The following is an 18,771-nucleotide window of genomic DNA, read 5'->3' on the forward strand; positions in this document are numbered from 1 at the left end:
TTAATTAATGGCTGTTGGCTCACAAAGACTTCATCAACTTCTGCCCCAAATCCTCTCTGGTGGCAGCCTCCTCTTCGTCTCTCAGATTAATTACTGGCTCCTGGTAAAGAGGAACTTAATTAAAGGTAAAACCTTAGCACAAGCTGAAACATCTATCTTTTTACTTTAAATCTTTGGAGGTTCTGTGTGTGTGTGTGTGTGGGGGGGGGGGGGGGGGGGGGGGGGGGGGGGGGGGGGGGGGGGGGGGGGGGGGGGGGGTTCTCTCCTCATGCAAGCTGAGGGTTTGGGAGGAGGGTGTAGGCCCTGAGCGTCATTCCACTGGAGCTGCAGTGGACTCTGGACTTCCACAAACTTGAGGAGTTGCTGGAGTTGGATCAGCCGCTGGGTCAGAGTGACTTTTTGAGGGGAACGTCGCGCATGATAATAACCGAGTAGCCTTCTTTTCTTTTTCTATGTTAGGACTATTTATTCTCAGGTTGTCAGTATGAACCACAGACACGCAGAGATGGACTGGCGCTGGATAGTTTTCACACTGTTTTTAAACTTCACCTTCACGCACGGGTCTCCCCCCTCCTATGACTTGTTCCACGGGTCTGCTTACACTGGAGTGGTGCACAGACACAGAAGCAGGTAAGCACGGTGTTTTATTTTGAAATCCTCCTTTTGTTTGGAAACGTGTAAACTTTGTGTGTCAGAGTCAAGATCCAGTTTATCCCGTCGAATCCCGCTATTCCTTATGGTGCGAGCTGTGCGCTGCTGATGCGCTTTTGTTGCGCCTTTGTCGCGCAGCCGCCAAATAAAGGAAATGCGATATCTTCCAAACTTCTCTTTTATCGCAGTGGCCTCGTGTCGCTTGAGATGTTAGCCTCTTATGGTCACAACTGTGGCCTGGCTTCCATTCAGCGTGCCTGTATCAACCTGCGACTAAATTTGGCACCAGTTTGCCTAAGGTGATAAGATCCAGATAAACACAGGAATGTCTCTAATCTCTCATTTACCAGAGACCGTTACTGCGTTTGCAACAGTCCCCTGGTGAGAAATCAGGGAGAAAACATAATTGAATAGTGACACGCCCTGCAGGACAAGTTCAACAAAGCATATGGACCTCATTAGGATGAGTTTATTGTCAAATCACTAAGAAGACCAGCCATTCTCTGCGGCTTTGCACATAGTTCTTCTTGAATATCTCTCACAGTTTCCCTGCCTCTCTCCTCAGGAACTGGTGCGCCTATGTGGTGCACAAGAACGTGAGCTGCGCCGTGCAGGGGAGTGTGGAGAGCTTCCAGGAGCCCGTGGTGGCCCCCTGCCCAGCATACCAGCCCGGCTGCCAGCAACAAGTGACGTGAGCATCCGGGAAGGGGTCGAGGGTGCATGTTTAGATGTATGAGACAGACAGATACAAAATGTTTCTCAGAGGGAGACCAGCAGGGAGACAGCTTCACAGCGACTGCATGAGAAACTAAATTGGCAGAACTCAAATTGCACAGATTTGAGTGAGTTAGAAGACCACACAAACTAGGCCAACAAACAGGAACAGGAAGTGTAGCCCAAATATGATGAGGTCTTTAGACTCCAAGGATCTGGAGTAGGTACTTGAGATGAGGTTGGTTCAGGTCAAGATGTGACATTAGCTGCTTTCAGACCTTGTCCTGACATGGGCTCCTGACATTCTCCGGAGGGGCTGTGTGCGAGAACGCTGGTGAGAGTTTCTCCTTCCAGTTCCCTTTTAAAAACTCAGTAGAAAGTACAAATAAGAGAATATGGCAGGAGATCCTCTGGAGGATTTACAGCGAGCGAGAGATTGTGTTAATGACGTGTCTACCACTCATCAGACGCAAAAATGAAAAGCGCTGATGGGGATTAATGCTGACGTCCAGACATCTGGAGAGACTCCTGCTGTGTTCTTCATATGTGAAAAGAAAACTCTGTCTGTTCCCAATTGTGCCAACATTCTCCAGAGTTCATGTCTGAAAGCAACAATGCTGATGTAGTAACACACCTAGATTCTACCTCTGAGCCTTGACATCTCATACCAATTCTAGAACGATAACTGGAACTAGACGGGCGCTCGCAGACCTCTTACCTCCACAAATGCTTTCACCCTATCTCGAAAAGTTTTATGGAAATCGGTCGAGTAGTTAGGTAACAAACAGACAAAATGATGGTTAAAGTTGATCAAGATTATATTCCTAATTGAAGATCCAACCAATGCAGCGACTCTAGATCGATCCATTGAGGCTGTATCACATTTGTTATATTTGCTATAGACATGATTATCTTCCAATGACAAGCAAACCCGGATGCAACTGTAGTTAAACAGCACGGTTTATACTGAAGCATTATTGTAAATGTTCATCAATATCATTTCCTCAGAGTGTTTATTTATATTTAGGGCCGGGGTCCGATTTCAAACTTATACACAATAAAACCTGAATCTCTTTGGCTCCACACACCAAACATTTGACAAATTATTTAGACATCCAGAAGAGATCTGTCTCTGTCTCACTGACTCCAGCTTTGTCTGGTGTTTTAAATATAAGTTATCATCATCTAACAGTTCCCAGCTGTTCATTCCTTATAAGTTGCTGTATGGGTCTCAATATAACAAATCAATGCCCTGTTGTAGCTTTGCTGCTTCCAGTGCAGTTGATCTTTCTCAAATGTGCCTATTTTAAAATGTGACAGCTAGATATAATCTGGATTTTACTTCCTTTCCTCTAACTGTAATAAAACAATAAATCCTGTTCTAGTAACACACAGTTTGATTTAAGGCCTCATCTAAACCCAAAACCTTTAAGATGAACAAATCATTATATACTCACTTAATAACGGCTTAATGTAAATGGGAGTTTAACAGTTGTCACACAATGTGTTGCAATGCAATAGATTGGACTTTGTGAGTCATTAATTGTGAAACGCAACGCAACATGTTGTGGTTTTACTTTGTTATTCACTCACACAAACACATGCACAAGAGTCATGGTGATGTGGAAAAGATCCATGGAAACTGATCATTCTTAGATCACTAAAGCACATTTCCAAGTCTGTGTAAAGTCAGACAAACTGCCAGTGGGAACGGACATCACAGGTTTTCCCATTTCTAAGTTATGACATCAAGTTTTGGCTTCATATTATCTCTTGCTGGGATTTAAGATCACGTTGTTGATTAAAGCCAACAGAGTTTCATGGTCCCACAGGTTTTAAGTTTCCTTTTTTTCCCCTTCATATTTGTCAACTGTGCTATCAGTGAGCGCGACAGTTGGGAAAACGTGCAAAAGTGACTGTTTCAGATATCAACTCTCCAGATGTTCTGCATGACCCCTGGCCCCATGGCCTTCGGGGAAATTATGTCATCTATTGTTTCTTTCCCAACTGTTTCCTTTGGCTTGAAAGTTTAGAAGTTAATGTACTGTGAACAATAGATAGCTTAAAAAACGGTCAGAGCAGAGGTTTTGGTGATTGCAGGAGTCAACAATAATAAGAATGAATACGTAGTTTTGGAACAGTTTCTCTTGAAAGGGCTAAAACACACATTTTCTCAAGAAGAAAGGAATAACACGGAAAAAAACACTGGTTTGAGTTTGTGATCCCCATTTCACATTCAGTCTTTCTCAGGATTTTGAAAAACAAAAATGATTGATTACACTGCTTTGTTTTACAGATACAAAACTCGGTTTCGACCCACGTATAAAATTGGCTACAAGACGTTCACAGAGTTAGAGTGGAGATGCTGTCCTGCTTACCAAGGTCTGGACTGTAAAGATTTAAAACCGCCTCCAGATCGACAGAGAGCGCAGGGAACGCAGCCGTACCTCCCACCGAATCCTGGACTCACAGCCAGACACACACAAAGTAAGACAGTTCCCACTCACCACTGCTAAACCACTAAATTAAACCTGCTCATAGAAAACTTTGTTTGTGTTTAATTAAACATTAATATTGTATTTGTGACTCCAGGGCCAGAGAGGAGAGAGACAACGCACCATGAGACGAGGCATGGCGGGACAGATAAGGTGCGTCTTCTGGAAGGTGAAGTTCAGCGCCTCTCTCAGACAGTGCTTGGTCTCCAGTCTGCTCTGACAGGGTTGACCAGCAACCTCCGCACAGACCTGCAGGAAGACACGAAGAAGATGCTGGTGACACTTCTTAACAACATGCGTCCACCAGACAGCAATACGGCCGCAGGCACAGAGGAGAGTTCAGCAGTGCTCGATGGTCATCAGGCCGTCCGAGGTGGGATTGTTGGAGACAAGGCCATAGAGAAAATAGTGGCCCGGTTGGATGATATTAACCATGACCTGAAAAGTAAGGACGACGCTTTGGAAGACCTGAGAGGAACCATGACAAGTCACGAGGGACAGATCCGCGTTCTTATGGATGCCTCGCAATCCCAGACTCCAGCCATAGCAGAGTTTGATGTTATGCAGATCTACATCGATGGGAAAGTTGAGAAGCTGAAGAAGGAGCTGGACCAGAGTGTGGAGGAACAGATGGCCAAGCTTCAGAGCTCATGCAATGACAAGATCCAGACTCTGCAGAAGGCATGTGAAGCCAGCCACGACCAGGGTTTGGACAACCTGAGCAAGCTGGTGGAAACTAAAGAGGCTGACCTGAGAAAGGAGATCCGAGAATTACGTTTGGACATGGTGGCCGCCGATGGACCTATACGCACTCAAAGGCAGACAGACCCATCCAAAAAAGACGAGCATCCCAGTGACCACAAAGACCTGTGGCGTGAGATCGATCGCATTGCAGAGGCTCACCGCATCCTGAATGTCCGCATTGACAATGAGCTGGAGCACCTGTCTGCAGGTCCTCAGGAACAGGACAATGATTTCAGCTTCCAGATTGAGGAGCTGGAGGCACGTATAAATATCACAGAACAAAACGCAGAGACTCACTGCTTCTACATTGAAGAGAAGCTGACCCGTACAATTGGAGAAGAAGTGGCTGCACTTCGAAAGCTGCTGGGTGAACGTCTGAACAGCATGGAGGACCAGTTTACAAACATGCTGGTGGAAATGAGCAACAATTCATTCCCAGGGATGTTTGGGGACTCCATGGATTCCATACAGTCAGAAGTCAATAACAACAAGTTCCTCCTCCAAGGTTTGGATGATAAGATCAATGCTGTTGGAGAGTTGTGCTCTGCAGGATGCTCTAGCTCAGGACTTACTGGAGGTGCAGGGAGTTCCTCACCTGCACCCAACGGCCTAGAAAACATTTTAAAGGACCTGAACCGGTATAGGAATGACTTGGACATTCTTCACTCAAATGTCAGTGCCAACAAAGACAAGGTCAAGCAACTGGAGGACCTTGTTGGAAGGCAGTCGGTCATGAATGAAAGAAGTGCCCAGACAATGGATGATTTCCAAAAAGGACTTGTTAATCTACAAGATAATGTTCTCGGTCTGGCTGGTGCAGTCAAAGGATTAAGTGACTCCCTGAGCAAGTACCACCTAGATATGTACAAAATAAACTCAACATGCTGCCACGCGGAGCCGAGTGGAACTGGGAGTGCAGCTAGGGACAACTGGGCGTCAGTCCCCGCAGTACCCAGTGATCACACAGACGACACCAGACGTCAGGTGGAGGAGCTGAATAACAGGCTCAATTCGCTCAGTGAGCAGGTGTCATCTGAGCTGAGTCAGTGTAAACACAACACACAGGGCCTCTCTGAGGGCATGTCTGCTGTGGACGGACGAGTGACCAGACTTGAAACGGTGTGTGGGAGGCTGGACGGGGTTTCTGCGAACATCAAAGAGCTGAAAGACGGGCTGGAGCGGCATGTCGGCGGTCTGCAGGACTGCGTGAACAGGATGAACGTCACCTGCAGGAGTCAGGGCGCAGACATCCTCGCCCTGCAGAACTCCCTGCAGAAGTTCCAGGCCCAGCTGTCCAGCATGGCCAAGCATGTTTTGAAAGACATCGCCGCCAAGGAGCCAGGTGAGTTTGTGGTTTGATGAGACTTTGATGATGTCATTGCCGTAAAAAAAGAAGTCTTCACAGAACCTCTCAGACATTCAGTGAGATAAACATAGTCAGTGCGAGGTCATATTTAACAATGTTGGCATTTGATAGCTTGACATCCATCCATCAATTGTCTATGCTACTTATCCTTTGAGGGAAGAAGCAAATTCATTGCATGACCTCGGAACCCATATTAAGAAGCGTCTGGCTGTGGCATTGTTAGCTGTGTCATCCAAAGATGTTGGAAGGCAAAAGTGTTTTATAGCTTTATTTTGGTCGACTTTTCATTTCATCATCTACATCTTCTTCAACCCTGGTTTTGTCCGTGTGTGCTTTAACTTCTGGGACAAGTGACAAAGGAAAAATACACCGTTAGCCAGTCAGCTGATTTTCCTTCCAATGTTTGTTAAAGTAATGGATTATGATTATTCATTGCCGTTAGCTACGTAATGTGAATAAAACTTTAATACATTACCTCATCTATGTTTTGGCTGAGCAACGTCAGGTAGATTTTCATCGGCAGCGGTGGTGAGGACAACAACTCCCATGATCCCACTCTGCTTCCCGACGTGATCAAACTAGGCCTTTTGTTACTGTTTAGTTTGAGAAACCCCTCGCGGCCAAAGTTACATATCTTGTGTCAGAAAAAAGTCCATTGGTTATATCATCTTAAATGGATTCCCACATTAGCAAAGTCAACCACTGAAAGGCAAGAAGTCGGCCACACTAACAATCTTTTTTCAGCTTCTCCGTCATAACTTTCAATTCATCCGTTGTGATTAACATCTGTGTAAACACAAACTGCTCCTGAAGATAATCCCCCACATAATGCATTCTGCTCGCTTGGTTTACATGGAGGCCCTGAACGGAAGGATCAGATCCCATGAATGGCCACAGGGTATTTCCCGGAGTGGGAGGACACAAGTTCACTGGGCCTCCTTTTGCTGGCCTTGTATCTGTCATTCAATATATCCCGGCACCGAGAGGCAGAGGCCCACATTGGAAACTTCCTGTGACTTAGATTCATGTTGTCCTAAGAATTCCTCAGTTTTAATGTAAGGAATGGGACAGGTAAACAGAATCTTACATTCTGACATGCCACGCTCTGCTTATATTGCAGTCCCAGCCCCTCATAACCATTACTGACAATTTACATGCACTATTTCGTGTCTCATTGCTCCCTGGTGTAAATGCCCGCCTATTCCCTTTATGAACATGTTTTGTTGTGAGGTCCTCTGTTTTGCACCACGATGTTGCTTTAATACCGATACCACAAAACTGCAGACCTCAACCTCAGCACACACACAAACACGCAGCCTCATACACAATACACCTCCCTCCCTCCTCTCCGTCTCCGACACATGTACACATGCCAGCCTCCAGAGATTCCCGTAGGGTGACCTCAGCCTGATGTGTGGAGTCTGGTCCTCATTAAGGGCCCTGACTCACTGCTGGAGCCAGTCTTGATGGAGAGGGGAGAAGCAGGCCTCCACACCCAAGACCAGATGCTTCGACTACCCTCAGCTGTGATGTCATGACTGGGGCCCCATCACTTGGTGCCTCCCTTTCTTAAACTGCCAAACAATGGTGGGAGAGGGACCCGAGGAGAACGGGAAGGTGGATGCCTTAATGGTCGGGGGTGTAGTGAGACGGGAGTGCATGAAGGCATTTTGTATTCCATTGTGGTCATTGCCAAATATGGCCTGTTATTTCCAAACTGTGATGTTCGATTTCATTACCGTACATGGAACATTATACAGCACCTCTGCCCAGCATTAAATCAGGCAGAACTCTGTGTACTGCAGCAGGATTGTGAAAGATATTTGTCTTTTTGTGTAATACTAGTTTATCTTCTATTTCTATGAGTATTCCAAGGAGAAGTCTGCCATTATGGGAAATGTGCTTATTTATTTAAGCTTGACACCAGAAGCTACTCCCAGCAGCTGGCTAACTTAGCTTAGCATAAGACTGGAAACAGGCGGGGGCTCACTAAATAACACATTATATCTTGTTTGTTTGATCTGAACAAAGGGTCAAACTGACAATCCCTGTTTTACAGACTATTTTTTGAGCAGGAACATTTGGCAGGCAACCGATATAATCTATCATTTTCACACCTTGCACTGTTAATTTGTTACCCTAAATGGAGGCAGGCTTTCTATATCTCCTTTTTCCTGTCTTTGCAGATTACTGCTGGTAACTATTTACAGCTCAGACATGACCACGACAGAGGAAATACTCAGTTCGGTACTGATAGGAATAATTAAAACCAAACTTATCGGTTAATAAAAACATTTGGACATATATCAAAAAAGATAAGAACTGCCTAAAATGACAGAAACCATCTCTGTTCAGAACATATTTGACTTTTTAGTTTGGCCCATGTTCGATCCACTAACACGGAGGAGGCAGCGTTGATTAACTATACTGCAGCCAGCCACAAGGGGGCAATCCAGATGATTTGGCTTCCCATTTGGGGAGCAGTCATGTCGTCCCTCGTTACATACGTTCTTTTCTTTTGGCAGATCAGGCTAATTGTTTCCAGACTTAGTGCTAAGCTAAGTCAGCCACTTGCTGGTGATACCCCCCCACATTTACCATTCAGATCTGAGCGTGGTATCGATGCTACTCTTGGCAAGAGAGCAGACTTTCATAATTCCCAAACTGCCAAATTCTCCTATAATAACAAATATCATGTGATCTCCCTTTATGCCCATAGTCGAAACCTTGCATCTCACGAGAGAGGGAGTTGAGCTGTGCAGTCAAAGATTTTTACGTTTTGGAACGAGAGAATTTGAGATAAAATGTCCCTGAGAAATCCCAGTTCTTTGGGTGTGGTGAGAGCCTCCTGAAATGTTTCCTCTCGGAGCCTGAGCTCATGTTCTCCACACAGTCATATCAAGACCCCGAGGAGGCTACGAACAGATGAGGTGCTGTAACAACATAACGGAAAGATTAACCCGAATAGCTTTGCCCTTAGTCAATGGGACTGCTGAATGGAGCTGCGTGACTTCAGCTGCGAAACGCTGGCATGGCTTCGCCCTCCATCAGCAGCTGCTGGGTTTACGAGGACAACCACGAAACCCTCGTGTGTTTGTCTCCCGCCGTCCGGTGAGAGTTTGGAGTTCAGCGGCTCTGTTGCATCATTTCAAAGTCGGACACTGATGCATGTTGTCAATAATATCTTAGAGAAAGTGGATATATATGGAAATCTTGAGCATGGCCTCCCTCATGCAGACGGTGACTAATCTCAAGCTGTTTTTTTTTCTACTCCTCCTTTTTAATTTTGGAGGTGATCCCAGACCGGCTCAAATCACTTCCCCCTGTTGTTTCCTTCTCTCTCTCTCTCTCTCTCTCTCTCTCTCTCTCTCTCTCTCTCTCTCTCTCTCTCTCTCTCTCTCTCTCTCTCCTATCTCTCAATTGGTCTCTCTTTACTCCCTCGTCGCTCTCTCCTTCTGTTCAGTTTTTTCCTTCCAATTTGTCCTTCGGCGAATGCCAGAGGACTTCTCCTTCTCCTCTTCCTCCGCCCCGTCCTGGGAGTTCGTATCGACAGAACGGGCCAGCTGATGAACACACACACACACACACATACAAAAAGGCAGTTTTGTTAAAGTCAGGGGATAAAATACATTCTTTGATTTCATGGATCAATGCTTTGCAATTGATCATTGTGGCTGTATATTGGGGAGACAGGGAGTGAGATTAACTGTCTGCATTGATGAGGGAGTACAAGAAAAACAAGACATCAAAAGACTCCTTTGAAGTTGGAGGGTGTCTGCTGGGAAAGAAAGGAAAATTGTGTTCGTCACTGCCACACACACTGCCACACACTGCCACACACACACACACACACAGACACACACAGTATATATTTAGTCAGCCCCAGAATTCTGAGGGGGCACTCCAGCTTCCCCGGAGACCCTTTCCCAAGCTGCGAGGGTTGAGGTGTTTCCATCCCTGACCCGAGGAACCCATCTGTAAGTCTTCAGGAGAGAAGGGAGCCAGAGACACAATGGGAGTTCCTGAGGTCTGCCATGCAGTGCACCATTTAAACCTCCCATCATTAATTTCACTGGAGAAAAATGGGGTGGAGGGTGAAATTGTGTCCATGTGCATCTCGAAAAGGAGAACTATGTGTGACGCATTATTGTGTGAGTGTGTGTGTGTGTGTGATTGTGCGTGCTCCACACCCTTGACACCATTTTCCAATGGCGTGATCGACATGTCTGCTGCAATATTCCTTTAGGCTTTCTCACACTTTCTCACACTCACGTTCTGTCACCTCAATCTGTGGAGGCACCGGTGACTGAACGCGTCCCTCCCCCGGCAGCGTCTCGATCTGCTCGCGAGCGGTAACATCTGGTTTTGGTGAGTCTCTCGGTTGCACCAGCACCCCTTGTGTGTGTGCGCGCCTTCCAGTTGTGTTTTTGTGACTTTGCGGTTGCCCCCTTAGTGAGACCGTGGAGTGAGACACAGGCAGAGAGCTCATGGGAAATATGCACTCAGGCAACCGGCGTCCTGAAGGAGGCACAGGGAGGAAATGAGGAAGAGATTTCTGATTATCTCAGTACAACGTGATTGCTGGGTTTAATTTGTTTTTGATTATCCGTGTGGTTTCTGAGTAGCTTGTGGTATCACTTGCAGTAAGACGAAGGAATTCTGTGGATGATGCTTTATTTGATAAGAGCACGGTGTCTGATTACTTTCATAATCCAGAGTAACAAGCAGACAAATGTAATTACATTACTTCCAGTAACTTGATTGATCATTTTTGCCTCAGTGCACGACTGGATGTTCCTTTCAGGATGAGCTGTGGGCTCTGGCAGAACCTAAAGTCATTTTAGTTTAATTTTGACTTCGGAAATAGTTGCGAGACTAAATTAACTGAGTAGCTTATTCTCAAACTGAAGTAAAACATGTTTGTGTGAAACAGTTAGTTTACAATTCGTGTTTTCCACCAAAATGGCTGCAAAGCTTCAAGGTCATCGAAGGTAATAAATGCTTTGCCCTCACACACTGTACATGAAGATGGACGACATGACACGACAAGCCACGTGTGAGGGCTCCCTCTCCTAGGACTGGAGATTTGATTCGGAGTTTGTAACAATGGAGAAGTGTGTCAATGTTTAAGGTATTTAGAAAATGTCTGAGATGAAGGAAGCCGCAATAACAAATAAATTGAGGCGTTATTGCCAGTAATGGTAGAATATGTGAGGAGGTGTATTGTGAAACAAGCAGCCTTGTTGTAATCACAGTCCAGGTTCAGGACTTTGCTGAGATTGAACACGTGTCTGTGTCTAAATTCCTGATCTAATAGTCACCGTGCTTGTTTCCCTGCAGCACCTTCGTGGTTGTTTGTGTTCTCCCAGAGTTTCCCCAAAGCCTTTTCAGACAAATCTTAACTGTATAACCATCCGCAATAAGTGGCAATTTCCTTAATGTGAGTGTCTGTGGCTGAACGGCGTCTCTATAATCCTGTTAGACAGTCTCTCCACTTATGCCCAACCTCACCCACAAGGTTGTAGCGGCTCTGCCCAGAGCAACACACGCGAGCCGTTTCAACCCATCACTGAATCTAAAGTGCAGCGTGACACAGATCTGTCCGACACCTGGTTGTCAAACACATCTTGATTTGTCTGTAGGACTCTGTCTCAGCGCCTCTACACTGACCTCAGGCTGCAGCCGTGTGTCTGTGCCCTCGGGGGGGGGGGGGGGGGGGGGGGGGCCGGGCAGGCAGCCAGCTGGTTTCCGTTCAGATGGTTCTCGTTGCCGAAAAACTCACACCCACCCCGCCTGCTCAGCTTTTACGAAGGGTAATAATGGTACCAGCTGAAAAAAACAACAACTCAGCAGTGCAGAGGAGGCCAGGTTCTTATTTGGCCCGTTATCAGAGTGGACGCCGTGAAGGAGAATTCACAAGAGTACAGAGGGATGAGGTCTGACTGTGCGAGAGGAAGTGGGAGTTGTAAACAAAAAGTTTACTGGAGGCTTGTGCGATTACAGTTAGAACATTTTCCATAACTTTCATTTGGGTCGAGAGAGGTGACCCAGAGCTTTTTATCCTAGATGATCTTACGGTGAGGAAGTGAATCATAAAGCGATGTATTTATAATCTGGCTACTGTTTCCTTTTTTTGTCCTCAACTTTTCTAGGAATGACCTTAAGACCGGAGAGGCCTGTTTCTCTGCCAGACACAACCCAGACCAGAACCAGAATAAAACAAATCCAGATCCCTATAATCTTCCCGCCGCCGCCGTCCAGCCCCAGGCAGCCTTACAACCCCGGCCAACCGGCGCAGCCCAACACGCGCACCATCCGGATCCAGCCGTCCAGCCCCCAGCAGCCGGGCCACCACACCGTGCCCCTGGTTCCCGTACGGCCCGTTGTGGAGACGGGCGAGGCGGGGCCACCCGGGTACAGCCGCAGGGTGACTGTGAGGAGGGGCTCCGAGCAGTCCTCTGACCTGCCACTCAAAGGGTTCGCTGGAGCTCCAGGTGAGCAGCGCTAACGTGAGATAGGTCTGTGTGAACCTGCACTGAACCCGGTTTGATTCTTCCCTGTGTGGATTCATGGCACTGAACTGGATTTGGCAATGTTTGAAATTATAGCCTACAAATTACAGTGCAAATACCAACATGATACTGAAATACATCTGTTTGGATTGTCACAGGGATCCTGCCCACGGTCCAAACTCTGTCCACACTGGCCCTCAGCATTTTAACATTTCAGTTTATACGTAGTTGTCAAGTCCAGAGGTTTCTCCACCTTAATGATTTGTTTCCAATCACAACAATAATGAACATTATAATAAAAGAACATCATTTCTAAAAAACATATAATTTCCTTTAGCCATTTTTGTCACACGGTAACTAATAAAGATTTCATACTACTCATCAAACACAGGACTGTGCAGTAACTGAGTATCCAGATCATCGTCCAGAGCTGCATCAGGTTTCCCCTGCTCACAGATATAAGCACTTTACATGTGCACACATTTCCTAATGTGTTATTTCTTGACAAATTCACAAACTAGTGGAAAAATGCTGGATCTCACGAAGCGTAAGAAAGTGAAAATAAGGTGAAAAGTGGAAAATGAAGTCCTGGATCTGCTTCCTTAATTGAAACCAGCCCAGAAGTGAATGACTTCTTCTTTGGCTCATACCGCACCCGTTCACCGAGTTTCAATAAAACTGGTTCAGTAGTTTTTGTCCCGGTAAAGTTCCTCAGTAACTATTTCATTCATTCCTCGTTTGTGTGAGTGAATGTTGATCATGTATCATCGCTGCAGTGACAAGAAGAAGATTTGATGGCTCTCTCTCTCTCTCTCCCTCTCTCTCTCTCTCTCTCGCTCTCTGTTTTTATGACAACACGTCTGGCGTTGTATCAGACTGAGCCAGCGTTGCCACATGTGTTCATGGTCAATATTCATCTTGTCATCTGAACTTGTCAGGAACCTGTTTCTGTTTTGTCCCTTTTCACACATGGAAGCCATAACGAGGGATTAACTATCTGTGTACTTTGGGTATTTTTTGTCATGCACACACATAAGAATTCTTGACTAAAAGGCCTTTTAACCGCGGCCAACTCCAATTGGACGGATGAGACAATAGAGCGTCGCAGATTTTTGCTCTGGATTGAATTATCTGGACTTCTTCTTCTGCTGCGGGATGATTAGGGAGAACAACAAACAGCAAAATATGCTTTGTTACAGTTTTCACATGGGCAACGCTTGAGACGTCAGCTGTTACTGTTCACTGCGTGTGGGAGAGGAGGCTGTGTGTGTTCCTCTTAGTCTGAGATGAGATTCCTAAAAATCTTCAGGCTTTAGTTTGGAGTCGTGAAATGTGGATCTATTCATCCTTTAAAATGTAGATGCATGTTCTCACATCAGCTTTCGATTGTTGTCTCTGTCAAAGAGTTCCGTCTGTTTGTCAGAATATTACGAATCATCTACTTTTTTCACTTTATTTAACACAGAGACAAAGTGAATTAAGCTTGAGGGAGGTCTGCGCTCTCTCTCTCTCTCTCTCTCTCTCTCTCTCTCTCTACTATAACATCCCTGTTCGTTTCTTTGTTGGTTTGATTCTAAGCAACTTTATGCAAAAGAGTACTTGATGGATTATCCCAAAACTGGATGGAAGGATGTGGTACGAGTCAGGAAAGAACCCATTAAAGTTCTTAACATTTTTCTTTATTTCTCAGAGAACTATGTGTGAATCTTAAAGGAAAAAAGTAGAATTTATAGGGTTTGGTATCAACCCTAATAAAAATCTGGATTAGTGGTTAAAAATGTGGTTTCATAAGGGTGTAGGTTTTTTAATAACCAATGGGGCTAGAGGCATGTAACTTAACCACCAATGTGTAGTTGAGAAGCGTAATGTGGCCTCGGCTTTAAGGCTTGTTTAATTTAACGGGACTGTTGAGGCTTGGCCGAGGTATGTGCTCCACTGAGTTACATTCTAACAGCAACCATGCAGGTTTGAAGCCATTTCGAGGCTCAGAGGAAAGTGTGATCACCTGAATCTGCTGGAAATAAGAATCAACCTGATTCCAGAAGACACTTTTAGAGCAGATTATTACAACCTGCTGTGTAACACACAGTGTTTTGCAATGATTTTCACATGGAAAACCAAATGACTGCCCCTGATTCTAAAACCTGATTCTGATTCCTCTCTCAGGTTATCGCCCTCTGCAGCCGGTGTCTTTCCAGCCTCAGTCAAACAGCCATCGAGGTACTGCAGCCGCTCATTATCAGGTTACATCTCCTGCAAGTGAAGTGTAGAAAAAAACACACACTGAGAAAAAAAGGCTGAGAATAATCAGCAGCTTTAGATTTGCAGGGAGGGGAAAGTGGATGTGTTTAGTTTGAGGATGTGTGGGCAGAGTGAGGGAGGCTTCAGCTCGTCTGCTGTCACTCAGCAGAGTCGTCCCCCCCCCCCCCCCCCCCCCCCGGGGCCGCAGGGCAAATGTAACACTTGGTGATGATGAAGGAAACTGTGTTATTAAAAAGGAGAATGGCTGCAGCAGCTGAAACAAGGATCTTTAGTTTGTTTTTTTCTCCTTTCAGCCACAAACACTGAATCGTATTCATTCGATTCTGTATAATCATTTGCAGGCAGCCAGGGACTTGCATGAATGAAGCAGCTCTAAATATAAAGGTGTCTCCTCACAGCCTCGACAGAAGAAGCTAACACCCTGTTGTCTTGTTCCGTGTTGTAGTTCCTGTGGCGGCGAAGGTGCCGTGGAACCCACTGCAACCAGCTCCAGTGGCATCACCAGGTAAAACCCTCCTGGAAATCATCTCTCTGCATAGATAGAGATAAAAAGAGAACATGTGTAGAAAGGCTCATATTTTGTTAAATTATTAATTTAGTATTTCATCTCTGAAGTGAGACACTGACTCGCGTGATGTCTGGTTTTCAGTTTCATTCGACAACAGCGCCTTCGCGGATCCCTTCTCCTTCTCCGCCGGCCTCACCCAGCAGCCGTTCTCTGGAGATTTCGGCATCATTCGTTTTAACAGGGTTCTGGTCAATGATGGTGGACACTACAACCCCCACACAGGTAGAGACTCACACTCGCACACACACACACACACAAATACACACACAATGACAAACACCTTGTTCTTCAGATGAACTTTAGTTAAACCTAAACAAATCCAATTTTTATTAAATCCATTAATTTCAGTTTAAAGATTTTGCCTATTATCATGTACGTGGAGATTTAAGCTACACTAAACAATTGTTTTCTATAAAACGAGGGTTCATACCATTTTTGACCAATGGATCTCCATGACTTTTCAATAACTTTAAACTAAATTTCCATGACCGAACATTTTGTGAAAGTTGGTGTATACACGAAAAAGTGACAAAATGTAGTATTTAAACCAACAATGAGAATTCCAAGGCATACAGTACACCTTTAATGACACAAACCCAAGTATGGCTGCTTATATTTTGAGCGTACTTCTTTAAAAGCATATGAATTATTTAAAACTCAGCGTAAATGAACGACGTGCAAATATGAATACCACTTTACTTTTTAACTTATTTTGTAATTAAAACGGTTTCTCAAAATCCAAAACCATTTCTAAATTTAATGCCTTTAAAAATGTGTCACTGAAATTTCAAAATAAAATCACACAATCTTGTGGTTTGGGCTTCATCTAGGAGCCATTTTCTTTACATTCAGCCTTTATCATGTTTGTCTGACAACTCATTCATTCCATCATCTTTCCTCCTGCCACAGGGCTCTTCACTGCACCAGTGGACGGCCGATACCTGATCTCAGGCCTGCTGACAGCGAAGCAGGGCGACCACGTAGAAGCCGTCCTGTCCGTGTCGAACCGCAGCGTCCAGAAGCTGCGGAGCTCAGCGGCGCCTCCAGCAGGTCAACACCGGGACTCAGCCGGCGGATCCTGCGGCTGCGGCGGCTCGGTGTCCTTCAGTCTCATCCTGCCCCTGAGGAAAGGAGACCGGGTGGGTCTGGTCAGGACTGGAGGTCAGCTGGCCACCACTGAGGCCAGGGAGATCCTCTCCTCCTACAGCGCCCTCTACCTGTACGCACAGCAGGTGCAGAGCTAGCTGCAGCTCACGGACTCAGAGAGCGAGGACTCGATTGCTCCCTGAGAGTCGGACTGGATGAGATGTTGACTAGAGGCAGTTTTCACTGACTTGCTGTGATGCAGCCATTTCCCCACAGCGTGAAGATTATAAATCCAGTTAAACCAGTCATTACGTGGCCTTTTGTAAACCATTTGCCTTAAAATACCTGAATATGAGAAGTAGGATTTGCTCCTAATATATTTGAATATCAACTTGTTTATTTTGTAGCTATTGTGAATGTCTTGTATAAAAGTCTTTATAAATTAACATTAAAATTCCTAAAATGAAATATGTATCGTAACAAAACCATCTCAGAGACTGGGGTCCACGTATCAGCGGGATGGGATATTGCTAATTAGGCAATAAACTTTGAGAAATCCCACTTTAGCATGAGGTCAGTTGAACTCAGTGTTATCTACACTAGAGAAGAATAGAAATGACTGATGAACACACTTTAAGGAGATTGATAGAAGAACAAGGGATCAGCAACTCAAGCTCTTTTTTTAAATGTTACAAACTTGGCCTGTTTCAGAAGCTGCATTGAGGAAAAACCCCATTTGGGTCGTTATGTAAAGTGGGTGTGGGTGAAAAACACATTTCCCCTCTCCTCACTCATGAGATTTAGAAAGATCCCCAGCAGCACACTTAACCTCTGCCAACATTTAAATACAGGAGAAAAAACCCTCACAGACAACAGTCCACTGAATTAATGGTTTTGAAATGTTTCAGAGTTTTATTGTTCCATAAAACAAAGTGATATTTGGAATGACCGGAGGGACTGAACCTGCAATACACACACAAAAAAAAAAAAAAAAATAGAATAGCAGAGTAGACAAGGTTCAGAAGTTAAATTCAATCAAACTGCACTAACTCGTATCTGCTCCTTAGCTCTGCCAGAGTTTTTATCACCAAGATTCATAAATTATTCTCTGGGAAATTCCTGAAAATGTCAAAATCTCCTCAAGTTGAAGAAAGTGATTCCTGGATCTGTTTCAAAATGTCACGGCTTCTCTCTCGGTCCATGTCCTCCCCTTCCATCAAGTTTTAAAAGAAAGTGGAGAAAGGAAACAGGCAGCACAGAAACAGTTATTCAGTTAGAAACTTTATTTAATACAAATATGACCACAAGCCACACGTCGTTAGCTTCCATAGGCCTGTATTACTTTTCCTTCTCTTCTTTTAAACATATTTTCAACCACATCTCTTTACAAATCAAACACAGCATGTACACTTCAGGTATCTCTGTTGGTCAGACACATTAAAAGAAACGAGCGTTAACCTCCAAACAGAACGAAGCAAACAGATCACACGCTTTAAAAGAAACGATAAAAGAACAAAGGCATCGGAGACAGAAGAACGTGAGGATCAGTAAATAAACTGGAACGTGTTTTCCAAAGCAGTCGAGCAGTGAGAACAATATCGACCACGTGTCCCGGGGTCATAGTGGAGGAAGTGTGATTCTTCCACACAAGATGCTTTACTTTCATAGAAAGAATGGAATTCATTTAGTTCATTATAATATTTATCTGACTTCACCAAACTTCATGGAAAACGAGCCGACGTCTCAAAAGGAAAAACACGCACAAACACACAGGTGGTAGAAAGTGAACTCAGAAACACTTCAGTCAAATGAGGACGACTAATATCGAAATGAAAACTCGACGGGAGAGAACTCGTCTGTTGTGCTTTTTTTCTCCCTTGCTCCGGCTGCTAAATGATTTTTAATCCTCATAATTCTCATCATCCTCATCATCACACACACACACGCGCACAACAACAGTGAAGCACTTCAAAAAGCTTCCTGTGCAGTCAAGTATTTCCTGTTTATCTCCAAACATGACCCAGTGGCTCTTCCTCTGATAACCAGAGGCAAAGCATCAGTCTTTTTTCTGTGTCTCTCTCACTCACACACAGACACACACAGACACACACAGACACACACAGACACACACAGACAGGGGCTGTGATACCACTTTCAACTATTTTCTCCTCCAACTCCGACATGTTGCCCTGCGACCGACAAATACTAACCACCCGTCGTCAATAACTCACAACAACATATTTCAGGGCAGCTGATTTGTCTGTGGCGTTCGACTGCGACTCGCACAACAAAGAGGTCGAACTCACAACCCCTCATCCTGCATTAATGGCCGACTGTGGTCTGTGAAGACGAGGAGTGGATGTGGGGGAGACG

At 45.0% G+C, this 18,771-nt stretch overlaps 1 protein-coding gene across 2 annotated transcripts; it reads left to right on the forward strand.

Moving 5' to 3' along the window:
- The first annotated feature begins 272 nt into the window (after positions 1-272).
- On the forward strand, positions 273-16,866 carry emilin2a (elastin microfibril interfacer 2a). 2 transcript variants are annotated; one of them, XM_053438631.1, is made up of 9 exons: positions 273-630; positions 1,217-1,342; positions 3,662-3,852; positions 3,958-5,946; positions 12,123-12,464; positions 14,649-14,702; positions 15,190-15,249; positions 15,394-15,534; positions 16,222-16,866. In XM_053438631.1, exons 1-9 carry the CDS (start codon positions 485-487, stop codon positions 16,554-16,556), a joined length of 3,384 nt encoding a protein of 1,127 aa, XP_053294606.1. In that variant the 5' UTR covers positions 273-484; the 3' UTR covers positions 16,557-16,866. The 2 variants fall into 2 exon arrangements, with proteins under 2 accessions (XP_053294606.1, XP_053294607.1); XM_053438632.1 differs by lacking the exon at positions 14,649-14,702.
- Positions 16,867-18,771: the final 1,905 nt, after the last annotated feature.

Source organism: Pleuronectes platessa, chromosome 13 (assembly GCF_947347685.1).
Source record: "Pleuronectes platessa chromosome 13, fPlePla1.1, whole genome shotgun sequence".
Classification (NCBI taxonomy): Eukaryota; Metazoa; Chordata; class Actinopteri; order Pleuronectiformes; family Pleuronectidae; genus Pleuronectes; species Pleuronectes platessa.